This window comes from Phyllostomus discolor, chromosome 1 (assembly GCF_004126475.2).
Source record: "Phyllostomus discolor isolate MPI-MPIP mPhyDis1 chromosome 1, mPhyDis1.pri.v3, whole genome shotgun sequence".
NCBI lineage: Eukaryota > Metazoa > Chordata > Mammalia > Chiroptera > Phyllostomidae > Phyllostomus > Phyllostomus discolor.
Genome location: NC_040903.2, coordinates 198714660 through 198728850, shown reverse-complemented (window position 1 = coordinate 198728850; position 14191 = coordinate 198714660). Strand labels below are relative to the sequence as shown.

At 47.5% G+C, this 14191-nt stretch overlaps 1 protein-coding gene and 1 long non-coding RNA gene across 2 annotated transcripts in view; one reads left to right on the top strand and one right to left on the bottom strand.

Annotated features, from left to right (window-relative positions):
- Nucleotides 1-12523, top strand: part of TMED8 (transmembrane p24 trafficking protein family member 8) — a 27614-nt gene extending 15091 nt beyond the window's left edge. Inside the window, exons 2-6 of the mRNA XM_028506937.2 lie at nucleotides 3845-3926; nucleotides 8361-8490; nucleotides 10229-10355; nucleotides 10590-10895; nucleotides 12076-12523. Coding sequence (XP_028362738.1) covers nucleotides 3845-3926; nucleotides 8361-8490; nucleotides 10229-10355; nucleotides 10590-10895; nucleotides 12076-12293 — 863 coding nt within the window. The 3' untranslated portion in view covers nucleotides 12294-12523. The remainder of the gene's footprint in view (nucleotides 1-3844; nucleotides 3927-8360; nucleotides 8491-10228; nucleotides 10356-10589; nucleotides 10896-12075) is intronic.
- Nucleotides 1-14191, bottom strand: part of LOC118497620 — a 16160-nt gene extending 1969 nt beyond the window's left edge. Inside the window, exons 1-2 of the long non-coding RNA XR_004900160.1 lie at nucleotides 14048-14191; nucleotides 8674-8677 (exon numbers count right to left, since the gene is read on the bottom strand). This is a non-coding gene — a long non-coding RNA (uncharacterized LOC118497620). The remainder of the gene's footprint in view (nucleotides 1-8673; nucleotides 8678-14047) is intronic.

The following is a 14191-nucleotide window of genomic DNA, read 5'->3' as shown; positions in this document are numbered from 1 at the left end:
AGGTGTTCACCCAAAACCAGTAAATGAACTACGGCTAGCATAGGGCACCTTGGTCGCAGGGCCTGGCAGGGGAAGTTTTTAAGAAAGAGTTGCAGATGCTTCTAACGTAGTTGTTATTGTCTATAATGGTGAGAGATCTGAAACAGTATCTAGCTCTAACAGTGGAGGCATGGGGATCGGTTAAAGAAATTCTGGTATAGTCTATAGGATAATACACAGTCATTTTGATCCTGAAAAGTGTTCATGAATAATGTTCAGTAATATTTGATGCATGTCCTTTTAGAAATATATACATTTGTGTTGAGCCATAGAATGAGCAGAAACCATAAAACATTAATGAGTGATTAATGAAAACTGCATTTCGGAGAATCCTGAGCTAGTAGGTATTACAGTTCAACTGAGCAGCCCACGGTACAGCATGTCCAGCAGGGCTGTGGCCTCCATGCCCCACACACAGCTGATGGCCGGGATGGGGGGAATGTGCTTATGTACATGTCTGTGTGTACTTAGGAGTACATAAATATACTTCTGAAAGGAAGTGCACCAAAATGTTAACAGTGCTTATTTTTGGCTAGTGAGATTATAGTGTTTTTGTTTTGTTTTTGCTTATTTGTGCTTCCTGATTTTTTTCTACACTGAGTAATGGATTATTTATATATTAAAGCCTATAAGGATAAATGCAGAATACTTTCTGTATACAAATAGCAGAGCACATATGAGTATAATTTAAAAAGTTAACTTCAAATAAATAATAGGGATATGTAAAGTCTTGCATTTAAGTTAAAAACTCAATTATCTTCCACAAATTTGTGTCAAAAATAGAACAGAAGAGAGACTAGGCTTATAAACTTATTTTTGTAAGTTCTGGAGATCTTGATTAACTTATTTAGGTCAACAGTGTAAGTTTTCAGTTAAAAAAGTTGAGCACCCTGTTAGGATATTGTGTCAAGAAATATTGTGTCCTTACTAAGAGATTATTGTTTCAGTGTACTCTGCATGGGTTCGAACACATCCGGAAAGCTGCCTGTTTTAAGTCCTTACCTAAAATGGGACAGAGAGGAGCACCTAAGTGAGGCCAGCGGAGTCAGAGATCACCTAGGGGTGACCGAGAGAACTGGAGATGGTCGGCCAGCCTGGGAAGGAACAGGCAGGAAATGTGATAGCAGGCTGTGAATATTTGAAAGGATATTGTGGGGAGGAGTGATCGAATTGCAGAATTTATTAGGAAGCAGATTTTCCTTGGTCCCCGCAGGGAAGGACTTTCTGTTCTCCTTGTTGCTCGCTGGAAAGGGCCTCTTCCCAGGGTGGCAGAGGCTGGGGATGACGTTGAGATGTGTAAATTGAACATCGGTTCTTCTTCCTTGTGTCTCCCCTTACTCTCACACCACTATTACACTCACAGCTCTGATATGAGAATTACGAGGTTTTTCACCCACACCAAGCAATTCTGCAACACCAGCTGGGTGTCTGTAATTTAACTCAGTTATAGCACTCGACCTGGACGTCGGTGCCGTCCTGCCAGACGCCCTTGGCTTGGCTACAAATTGACCCACCTCCCTCTTGGATTTGATTGTGTGTTAGCACAGCTCACAGAACTCAGGGAAACACGTTTACCAGCTTATTAACTGCTGTGGTAAAGGATGCAGGGAACAGTCAGACCTGCATCAGATACAGAGGGGAGGTCGGGAGGGTCCGGAGCTCAGAAGCTTCTGTCTCCGTGGAGCTGGGCGCGTTGCTCTCCCAGCGTATGGATGTGCTCACCAACTTGGGAGCTCTCCGAATCCTGTGCTTGGGGATTTTTATGGGGGCTTTATCACACAGGCACAGTGACAGATCATAACTTCATTTCCAGCCCCCTCTCCTCTCCGGAGAATGGAAGGTGGGGCTGAAAGTCCCAAGCTTCTACTCGCAGCTTGGTCTTTCCGGTGACCAGCCCCTTCCAGGAGCCCACCCAGAGAGAGGCACCTCACAGAACAAAAGTCACTTATATCACCCAAGAAATTCCTCAGGATTTAGGTACTCTGTGTCAGCAGTCAGGGTCACAGACCAGATATTAGAACAAAAGATGCTCCCAGTGCCCTTATCACTTAGGAAATTATAAGGGTTTTGGGACTTTAGTGCCAGGAACTGGGAGCAGAGACTAATATATATATTTTCACCCTGGCCAGTGTGGCTTAGTTGGTTGGAGCGTCATCCCATAGCCGAGAGGTTGCGGGTTTGATTCCTGGTCAGGGCACATACCTAGGTTGCAGGTTTGATTCCTTGTCTGGGAGCATCCAGGAGGCAGCCAATTGATGCTTCTCTCTCGCATTGATGTTTCTCTTTCTCCCTTCCCCTCTAAAAGCTGTGAAAACAGTGTCCTCAGGTGAGGATTGTGTGTGTGTATGTGTTATTACCTTACAAGAGAAAAATTGTGTGACATGAGCTCTAGTGCTTTTTATCTATGAGAGTGTGAATTCTCTGATGAAAAGAAAAATAGATCTTATTTACATACAAAAATGAGACTAGATTAAAATTGGATTACAAATATTTGCCTGTCATTTGCATTTTTATGTTGCTACCAAACTGAAACTTTCAGGGTTTGAGGTTTATTTCAGTCAGTAAGTTGTATTTTTAATTAAGAAGTGAACTTTGGCCCTGGCTGGTATAGCTCAGTGGATTGAGCATGGGCCTGCAAACCAAAGGATCGCTAGTTCAATTCCCTGTCAGGGCGAGTGCCTGGGTTGCAGGCCAGGTCCCTGGTGCAGGGCGCATGAGAGGCAACCACACCCTGATGTTTCTCTCCCTCTCTTTCTCCTTCCCTTCCCCTCTATCTAAAAATAAATAAATTAAATTTTAAAAAAAGTGAACTTTGGGCTTCAGTTTCTTGATGTCTTAGCTAGAGGAAGTTAAACGAGGGTTATATAAATACACACCACACTTATGGCTATCTGAGGGCCCAGGGAACGGCTAAGTGAACAAACCACAAAACAAAACTAAGTAGCACCCAGTGGTTACCAGCCTGACTGCCTGGTTTTGAGTCCTGTCTCTGTGCTGCATTTCCCTTACCTGCAAAATGGCAGTGGCAGTGCCAGCCATAGGCGTACTGTAAGCTTGGGAACATAGCCCTCTTTGTGCCTGTCACCTGTATACTCCTCGAAGGCACCCAACAGCATTCAGCGAGTCATTCATTGGTGAGGGGGTGAGTAAATGAGTGAAATTACTGGAGTCTTCTGCCTGATCTTGGATACAGGGATCTGAGCTTATTGATTATAGAGGCGGCATTCTACACTTCAGTGCTGAATTCCAGTTCGTTTCATCCTGTATCTCACTCTGCCCTCTGTTTTCTGCCTAATTTAACCATCTGCTTTCTGAGAAATAATGATTCTTGAATTAGGATTGCTTCTGTGGGGACTTGTTTTGAAAAATAAATTATTTTTTTATAAATGGATTATGACTATCTCAGAATACTTGGATGTGATGATTTGAATAACTTATGTGGTGGGCCTTCCAGAGTATAAAGTTATGCCCAGAATATTTTTTGGAAACAGAAAGTTGCTTGAAACTGCCAGATTGATTTGTTTGTTTGTTTATTTATTTATTTTCCTTCTCCAAGGGCATGCTTAGAGAGGGAAAGGGAGGGACACAGGGAGAGAAACATCGATGTGAGAGAGAAACATTGATCAGTTGCCTCTTGTATGTTTCACAACTGGGAATGGAACCTGTGACCTTCCGGGTTAGGAAATGACACTCCAATCCACTGAGTCCCTCTGGCCAGGGCCTGCCAGATTTTTAAAAATGGTACACGATAATTATGATTATGTTCCCTCTTAGATGTCGAACTTTTCTTTCCATGGTTTTCCAGAGAAAGAAGATCTAGAAAACACCAAGGTCACGTCTCCAGTGGCTTCTGCCTCCAATCCAGAGCCCCATCCCTCACCCTCCAGGTAGGGACAGCAACGGCTGTGGATGAAATGCTTCTAGAGCTTTTCTCTTCCCAGAGAAGGAACTGGCGAAAGAAGTGGGCGGCGACTTTAAGGGGAAGGCAAGTTGAAGTGGGGGGTCTGAATGGTTTGCTGTTAAATAATCGACCCTTAAGTGTACTTAGGGGCGGTGTTAGATCTATTTCAAGTTATAAAATTTTCTTTTACTCTCAGAGAGTAAAACCGTAACAAACAGTGTAGTGTCTCTACGTCCTCCTGAAGACTAGGTTCAAATGTGGAGGCATTTGAAGTAGATTGCAGGTGGACTTTCAGGAGAGCGTGTGTTTGATTTTTATTCAAAAAAATACACACACACACACATTATTGGAGGCAGTTTTTTATTATGTAATTTTCAGATTAAACCATTATGATGACTTTCAAGTTACATTCTTAAGTTAACTTTCCTCTCCATCCATCTCCTCTCCCACCATCGGTGATGTCAGAGCATGCAGGAGAAAGGGGAGAGTTGTGCCGAGCTCTAGGGTGAGTGGACACATGAAACATTGTGGAATAATTAGTGGAAACTATTTTGGAGAACCTGAGCTAGTGGACACGATAGTCCCACCAGTCAGAGAATAGCACCATTCAGGCAGAACCTGTGATGTTCATGTCTCACACAAAATGGATAGTGGGAGAATGTCAAGATATTTTTAATTTTTTCTTCTTATCTTTGTATATGACATGAAATTCTTTTCTCCCAAATTCAGATGTGGAAGATAATGATTAATATAGTCATATTATCGGTGATAATAACATAAGCCATACTTTATTAAATGTTTCTCTGTAATAATAATAATAAAATGATTGCTTTTTATTGAATATATTTGCTTATACTGTTCCAGGTGTTAAACTGTGTTATCTCATTTAATTCTCATAGCAACCCTCATTAGATAAGTATACCTATTGTTTTTTAAGATGAGGAAAATCCAACAGTGAATTAAGTGATTTGCCCGTTTACCCAGCTTTCTGTTTGTTTGACTCTGAAGCTTACTCTCATAAGTAGCAGTAGCAGAGTTTTGGGTTCTCTGCTTAGAGCTACTAGGTTACTATCTACAACACTCCTTCTGGAAGGCACAGTCTCCCCAAGGCTTTGGTTGTCTGAGACAATGTACGTTCTCATCAAATCCTGGAGGAGGACGTGCCCTCTTCCTGCCGCCGCCCTTTCTCTGTGGGTCTGAGGGGTCTTTGGGGGGTGGGTTAGGCACAGAACTGGTATTTCCCCCTAAGGATAAATACATTTTTTGACTGAGGATTATTTGTATAGAACACTCTCAGAAAAATATTTAACTTTAAAGTTTTGTTTCTAAAATCGAGTATGTGAAGAAAAACGCAGCGATTGTGACAGTTGGTGCCTGATGCCTAGCGCCGTGTTTGTGTTGGTGTATGTCGGGAACGGGAACAGGACAACTCTCTGCCTGTTCCGTGAGGCGGGCCCTGCCCTTCGGAGCGGCGCCCCCGTGCTGGGGCGGCAGGACCAGAAGCTGTCCATCCGGTGGGAGTTCTCCCTGTGCGGGGTTCATCATTCGCATCAAGTGATTTGCAGTTTATCTTTCCCAAAATACCCTTCACGGAGTCTTCAGAGCGAAACGTGCCAGTGTGAATATTGAATTTATGTGGCTGTTATTTGTCCAGTGTAAAATAGTTTTCAGTAAGTAGCGCCATGTTTGTGCAAAGTAACATGCACAAAGGCAACGAAGAGACTAAATTTTAGGTGCCGTATACAGTAAGGGCAGGCCAATAATGGTCAGATTAACTGTCGTGTTCTCACATCCCAGATATTCCTTTGGAATACTTCTTTGTTCCCAAACAAAAATCCACTTATCCATTTACTTATTCAACAGAGGACGATTGGGTGTCTACTGTTTATTCATTCGGCAGGTATTTACTGAGAGCCTCCTGTGTGCCTACCGCTCTTCTAGGCACTGGAGATGCCACAAATGAACAGGCACCTGGGAGGGGGGAATAATAGAGAGGAAATGGGAAAAATACAATTAAAAAAAAAACAGAACCAATAGAAAGAAAAAATGAACAAGCAATCCAAGTCCCTGGTCTCGTGGAGTTTGTATCCCAGCGAGGGGGGCAGACAGGAGAGTATGCATTGTATCTCATAGACTCTCCGTTGCCATCCACTATGAGATGAACTGCTCTTTTATGTGCCAGCAAGTAAGGAAAAAATGCCCAAGACAGCCAGTCTCAGGAGAGACCCTCCTCACGGAGCTTTGGTTCAACAAAAGCCCACCCCTTCAGGGAGAAGATAAACAAGGAGAACCATCCCTCTGCACGGCAAAGGGCGGCAAGGAAGCTGGCGTGTCTCCACCTGGGCACCGTGTGAGGGCAGGGCAAAGCACATCCCCTGGGGAGCTGAACCCCACGCCGGTCACCAGTTTGTTTTCCAGTGTCCCTCTCCCAGGGTGCTCTGAACAAAGCCCTTAAACAGAGCTCTAGGTCGACTCTGTTGGTAGCACTCCCGAGCACCGGCAGAAGCAAACGCAGACCTCCTGTGGAAGGACTCGATGCCAGTCCAGGCCCGAGGCGGTTTGAAGACACCACCAGTCTTTAGGACATCCCATATTTCAGTTGTATTAAAGTCTGAAAACAAATATGCATCTTGCAATCAACAAAATATGGTACATAATACGTCTGGCGGTGAGGAGTGTCGTGAAGGAAAGTGAAGCGGGGGAAGGTGTAAAGAGAGATGGGGCCCGGGAGGGGGGCGGCCTCCGAAAGTCATGGCTGCGCAGAAACCTGAAGGAAGGAAGCCAGGAGGTGACTAGGGGAAGAGGATTTTAGACAGAGGTGGCAGCAGGCGCAAAACCCCTCAAGTGGGAGAGGGCTTGAACTGTTTGAGGATTCTTAAGAGATTCAGAGGTGCTCGTGCCTGGAGTGGATGAGGCAAGGCGAGGTGAGATCATTCAGGGAGAGATGGGGTCAGAGTGCAAAGGGCGTTAGGGTTCCATGTGACAGGCTTGGCTGTAGGTACTGTGCAAACAGGGCGGGTGAGGCTAAGTTCTTGAAGCTCACCTAATAGGGAGACAGATGATAATAGTGTCAAGAAATAAAAGCGGACTGAAATTTCTGGTCTTGGGGTAAAATAGACTCACACCAGAGATCAGTTTACAATTGACACAGGATTACCCAAGCAAACCCCTAGAAGTCAGCCATATCCCACACTCTAATTTTCATAGTAACTCCCTCTTGTTTGCTCTAAGGTAGGTTGGAGTTACTTGGATATTCTGAAAGATAGCTCTGTTTTATCTAAAGAAGAGGTAATTTATAAGCTAGAAGTGTTTTTTCTTGTGTTGAAAGAAAGAGAGAGAGAAAGAAAGTTTTTTTAAAGTAACAATAATTTAGTGAGAAGCAAGATGTAAATTCTTGAAAGGTCTGCCTTAACAAGAGGCAACTGGATTCTCAGGTCGGCTGCTGCATTCATTCTGTTGCAATGTCACATGTGGTCTCTGGAAAACTCCACTGTATACTCTTTTAAGAAGATGAAATGAAAAACTACAAATGATATTTTAGAATTATTTTGAAAAAAGTTTGACTTCAGACTCCCGCAAAAGAGCCTCACAGACAGAGGGCCCCAGACAATACTCCAGTAACTGCTGCTGCAGAGGACCCAGGCCCCCTGGGTGGGAAAGAGATCCCCAGGAGAGCTGGGGGTTGTGTTCTAGGCCTGCCACTTCGAGCACTTTTTAGTTTCTCTGGAAGCCAGGGGAAATAGAAGAGGGCATAATTATTCCCTTGCTTCTTTAAAATCAACTACTCAAATAGATGTGGTTTAAGTCATTGGGATAGTGGATTTATGTGCTTAAACAGGAAAGAAGGTGACTGCCTCTTTAAATTGCCCGGTGAATTGGGTGCAGTATGGGATCCGTGGTGGCCTGCCACAGGTAGCGTGTGACATGGAGATGCTGAAAGGCTGACTGACTGGTCTTGCGATAACTGGACAGCGGTGTCCTTGCTAATCGGTGTATGCTTCCTTTGCTTAGTGAGCACTTCCTTTGCTGCTAACCAGTGGCTGTGTGTGTGCTGGGAGTTTAACTCTTGTTGAAATTCTGTGTGGAACAGATGGTGTGGGTCCCAGAGTGAGGAATAAAATCAGACCTTGCAATCCATCGCAGACGGACTGAGCTGTGTGTTTACCACGGTTCTTGGAGCCTGCGATGTGGCCTCATCGGTCTGTGGGCCCTCATATACGGTCACCACTTGACTGTGGGTTGGGCTAGCCCCGGGCAGTGGTCAGCCAAGTTGACAGTAGACCTGAGGGACCTGAATACCAGAGGGAAGCAGGGGTGTGGGGTGTGTCCTTTGAGGGTGGTTTTATTTCTGAGTTTCTCCAGGTCTCTTGTGCCCTTTTTAAAAGAGTCCTTGAACTGACCTGCTGTCTTCCTCTGAGAGGCTGCAGACGGTGTCTCCGGGGAAGGAGGATGCCACAGAAGATCCGCGGAAAGCAGCCAGTGCCTTGGAGGTCCAGGCCTTGGTGGGGCAGGAGTCGCGGCCTGCAGACCAGGCCCACGTCCTCGACAAGGTAGGGAGCACGTTCTCACTCTCTCTTTGAAAAGGAGGAGTTTACGGCACCAGAATTTAGACACACGTGGATGGGTTGGAATTAGAAAGCACTGTGAGAGTGGCTCACAGAATTCTCTTTGCTCTCTTTGGGCATCTCATTTTTAATCGTTTGGAGAATGATCATGTGTATCTCCCACATCACTGTACTGGCACCCAATAGGTACCTGTTTAAAAAATGAAGCATTAGAATGAATGTTTACATATTGTCTAAAATCCTCCCAGGGTGAGAAGGTTTAAACCATTGGGATGTGTTTTAGCCTCACTTTTCTTGTGCTGGATCTACTCAGCATTTGTGGTAAAGATTCCACAGAAATGGTATCAGTAGCAGTGGTCTCTGTGCCACGAAAGAACATGTTGTTTGTATCATTTTTAACGTATATATTATAATAACAAATAGTATTAGTGTCAGTAAGGACAATGGCAAACATGAGCATTACAATTGTATAATGCATTAGAGTTTATAAAGCATTTTATCCACAATACTGCATTTACTCCTGAAAACAACACTGCGAGGCAGGTACCATGGTGTCCCCATTTTACAGATGAGGAAACTGAGGCTAAGAGCTGTTAGTGGCTTTACTAAGACTATGTAGCTAATAAACTACAAGCTAAATCCTTTGTTTAGCCTTCTGGAAAAAGAAGGACTCAAGCAAGTTCACAATGTGATTCACTTCCTTTAGCAATGGAACTGAGAACTGAAAGACTTATTTTCCAAAAACAGATAGTACAAGAATATAACCTGGGAGGATTGCAAAATTTCTTCCTTCCTTTCTTGCAAATATACTTCTGGTCTCTGAGCTGGACCGCTGTCTCACAGGCGTGCTCGCCCACGTCGGCAGCAGGTGTACTTCTTGAGTTGCCTGCCAACTGTTTGGACAAGGAGCGGGAAATTAAGGCATAATACCACGAGACAGAGGGACACTAATCTGAGTGATCTGAAGTGAGACCCTCTAGGGAGAGATTGCAGGCTCCTGCCATGAGTTACCAAGGGCTTTGAGTACTGAGTGGCATTTGTACTGTCCCGTGCAGGTTAGATGTCTGGCAGCATATATACTGTTTACATGCAAGTCCTGGGGCTGTTTTAAGGGGAAATTATAATTATTTATAGAACGTGATAGTGGATGAGACAACCAATGAGAAAGACATCTGAGGTGAGCTGTGGATGGGAGAGAGACAATAAACTGGATTCTCTCTCTGTGGTGCTTTGGTGAATTGACTGACAGTGGTCTGGAAGTAACCTTTGGATGGGAACGGCAGCAGGAGGCTTGGGTGGCAGCGTGGGGGTTGAGCTAAACCCTTGTGCAAGAGCTGTCAGGAATGAAGCTGCAGGGAGGTACCGGGCAGGCCGAGGGGAGACCGAGACATGGCCCAGAAACACTGCTGATGCAAAAGTCAGTAGCAAGCTTTGGAGATGTTTGTGGGCAAGGGTTTTATCAAGTGTCTTGATTGAGTAGGAAAGTTGACAAAGGTAGGAGGGAACAAGAAAGTATCTTTAAATTGGGGAACATGTTGGCGGCATTAAAACAAAATTCATTAGCAGCCTGTACCTGGAGGAAAGGGAGGGAATGATGAACAGCACGTTAGGCTCAGAGCTGGGGAAGTGAGTGACAGGGCAGGGTAGGCAACCTTTACTTGGAAAGAGGCTGGCTGGACTCTGCCACTCGAACACGTCCTCTGACCGGCATTCTGTTGTGCAGATGGCCAAGTACCCAGCCCCGCAGAGGTCTGGGGACATCGTTATGATCCAGTCCGAGCACACAGGAGCCGTAGATATTCTCTCCGCTGACTTGGAATCTGCAGATCTTCTGGGGGACCACAGGAACGGTGAGCCCTTTGGGGGTACGGAAGGTGGCGTTTCTGTTTCCACTGGGAACGTAAAGGCAGGCAGGCAGGCAGGCAGCTGGCTGGAGGGAAGCACAGAAAGTAACCTGTGACGGGAAGCAGAAAAGGAGTCCAGGAGAAGCAGTGTCGTTGGCTGTGACGGCCTCCCTGGGCCAAGTGCCGGGTGTGGCAGCATCTCCCTCTGGCTTCTCGGTGATACGCTGCCTGTCCTTCCAGTCTCCCCGTCTCCGATGGCTCCTCCGTGCGTCTGGACCTTTTCCAAGATGAAGGAATTCAAAAGCAAGCTGGGCAAAGAGAAGAACAGCTGTCTGGTGGTGAAGCGGGGTGAGGTGGTGACCATCCGGGTGCCCACCCATCCGGAGGGGAAGCGTGTCTGCTGGGAGTTTGCCACCGACGACTATGACATTGGCTTTGGAGTTTATTTTGACTGGACCCCTGTGACCAGCACTGACATAACTGTGCAGGTCAGTGATTCCAGTGAGGATGAGGATGAAGATGAGGAAGAGGAGGAAGGGATTGAAGGTAAATTTAACTTGAACGTGGTTTGCAGTTTCCTTTCCAGGCTCAACCTACTATCTGGTGAGCACTTCTGTGCTGTATGGTCCTCCTCCTTAGAGTACAGGCGAGGGGTCCCTTTCAGTGTCACCAGCGCAGCCGAGTGGTGCAGGCCAAAGTCAGAGCCTCAGAGAACTTTCCGGTAGGACTGGTGTTGATGCCTCAGTGGAGAGCTTCCTTTGCTTTTAATCGGTACCTGCCGTCTCACCAGCATCCCCGTGGGGGCAGGGAACCGGGCGGGTTAGTGCCGCTGTGCTGAGGCAGTGTTTTCCAGGTCACATAAAAACCTGAGATTGTTTTTTTATTTTCCTCTTAGTTTTACGAGATTTACATTTATTCTTGGCCTGGCACCAAACGGAATGGTTATGGTTTGCTAGATGTGTACCCATTTTCGTCAACTCCACCTCCACCCTCACCAGATGGTCACGGCCGGCTGACGACCGTCTGCGCCTTGGTTTTATGCCTCGGGCGGTTGTGAAAGTGGTCTCTGGGCTCCACTCCAGGTGTTACCTGCAGCACCTGCTCAGGATGGCCCTGAGGCATTTGGGCGGGGGTGGGGGGGTGTGATATGAGAGTAGCTTCTAAGCATTAACTTTATTCTTTGATGTTCCTGTATTATCTTAAAATGAACTCCTTTACTTGCTTCCTCGTGGACAAGCAAGTCCGCAGGGGAATCTTAGGGTGCTTGAGGAAGAGGAGAACCTTTTGTGTTACTTGCTGCTCTCAGGAGGCCGAGTGGCAGTTCTAGGCACTCTGCACAGCGGGTGTGCCGGCGTCTCCTACCATTGGCTAGTTCTTCCCCTGTTGAATGAAAGGATGTGACAGTCTTCTCTTCTAAATGTCATCTTCTTTCCCGTGGAAACGTCCAGACACCTCTAGAGCTCAGTAGGCTCTGGCTCTATAAGGTTAAATCCTCGTTTCTCGATGGGGATGTTACTGGGATTTGGGGTGGGATGCCTGCTAAGAAGCAGGTGCATTCCTGGACCCTGGCATCACCCACACGTTCTTGTAGGGGGGGCAGTAGCATCCCCCCACCCCCAGGGTGAAAGCCACTGGTTCACCTGGTCCATTCTCCTGCCTTCAGGTGGGACTTACGTGTACAGTCTCTAACCTCCTGTCCAAACACTCTGCCGTTTTGCTCGTGCAGACCCCGTCCCAGTTGGAGACGTGGAGAGAGGCTCCAGGAGCTCCCTGCGGAGCCGCTACGGGGAGGTCATGCCCGTGTACCGGCGGGACAGCCACCGGGACGTGCAGGCAGGCAGCCACGACTACCCCGGCGAGGGCATCTACCTGCTCAAGTTTGACAACTCCTACTCCCTGCTGCGCAACAAGACTCTCTACTTCCACGTCTACTACACCAGCTGAAGACCCGTGGGCTCCGGGCAGGCGGTGTTTGCTGGCTGGAGCGGGCTGCCAGCTGGTGCTTCTTGTTTTGGGCAGGCGAGAGCCCGAAGTTGAGTGTGAGGCTCCTGACCCTCACGCCCTGCCTGGCATGCCTGACGTTGACCCCACATAGCTTCTGCCCCTTCCTGGCTTCTGCAGGTGGTGGTGTAGTGCCCCTCTTCTGCGGTCCATGACTCACACTCTCCGTGCTTCAGACTCCAGCAGAATCCCTCTATGAAGGCGCCCGTCAGGCAACAGCCTAAAAGCAAGCTGAGCATTGTCTTTTAAAAAGAGGCTCGTTATGGTATAAGGTGTATTATTCCAGTGTCGCTCTCTCCTCTCCCAGAGCCTTTATTGCAGATGCATTTGGTGGTGCCCGCCCTCCTTTTAGAAGGGCTGGAAGAGGGGAAAACACACTGTCCATGAAGGACGAGTTTCATGCCTGGGGAAGGGTCTGCCCAGCCTCTCAACCACTGCCATATTCCCGCCTGCCGGTTCTCCGTGGTCCCCAGCACAGGCTGGGAGCCCTCACTGCCTTCGACGGGTGCGGCCGGTCCCGATGGTTCGCCTCTGCCTGTTCGCCTCCGCTTTTCCCTTTCCTAGGCCTGTGTCTTTGCCCTCACAGCAAGAACTTCCATGCAGTCTAAAGTGATGATCAGTGTAACTAGGGTCTTCTGGGAAGAAAGACCACTTGCTGTTTCCCATCACTTCCTGCTTCCCATCACTTCCTGTTTCAGGAGGCTATGTCCCTTACCAAGGGCGCTGGTGGCTGAAGGGGAAAGGGTGGCAGTTAGGTACTGGATTGATACCAGAACTCACATCTTTGAAAGTCAAATTTTACTAATTTTTTTTTTGCATAATCAAAGGAAGTTAAAAAAAAACAACACTCCAGATTCTCCACTGTGCTTTTGTTTCTTTAGAGTAGGAGTGTTATTTAGAAATTTTGCTTTGGAACCAATCAGACTTCCAAAATTCCTGTATTTAGGTTGTATGGAGGGCATACAGCTTGTGGTGTTCAGAGTCTCGTAGGAAAGATAATAACGAGCTTCGCTGTAGCTGCTGGTTGGGTCAGTTCTTTTCCAGGCCAGGCCTCGCATTCCCCTGGCGGGCCATCCCCGCTCTGTGAGCCCAAGGCCTGGGCGTGCCGCGGGTGCTGCAGCCCATGGTCTCCAGAGGGGCAGGGCGTGGTCTCCAGAGGGGCAGGGCGGTGGGGCCTCAGGCTTTGAAGGGACCACTGCGGTTGTCGGTACTTCTGGTTTCTTATTCCTTGTGTCAAGTGAGTTACTTCCTCCGAATTTTGAGAAATCATTAGATTTATTTATTACTTTATTTATTTTTTTAAGCACATTTCATTTTGTCTTTGAAACGGTTTCCATCTGTGAGAAGGCTTCTGTCTGCTCTGAGCCGCTGAGGCCACCTCCCTGTGGAGTGAGTGTTTTAGGAGAAGCTGGGAAGGGTAGCGTTCCGTGCCTGCAGGTCAGTCCTGTGATGCTTCGGGAGGAGTCTGCCCCTTCGGGGATGGATGACGCTGACCCACCCCAGCGTTCCCCAGGAGGGATTCCAGGTCGAGAGAAAACCTGCCCGTTTGCCCCGGGTGGAGGGCAGAGGACCTGACTAGCCAGTCAGAGGTATTCTGTGATTCCAGGATGTCAGAGTCTTTTGCCTCCTCTGAGGAGTCGCCTTCTTCAGGCGGTTTCCTCTGGCTCATTCCTTCCCATGTGAGTGCCTGCCCCCACGGGGCGGGAAACGGAAGAACAGGGCTCCTCACAGTAGGTCTGCGGTGGCATCTGCGTCTTGAGCAAAGGCGACGCTGCCTGCTCCTTCCGTTTCCCCAGGCGCACAGCCCGGAGTGGGGTGGGGTGTGGGGGGCTGCCCTCGCC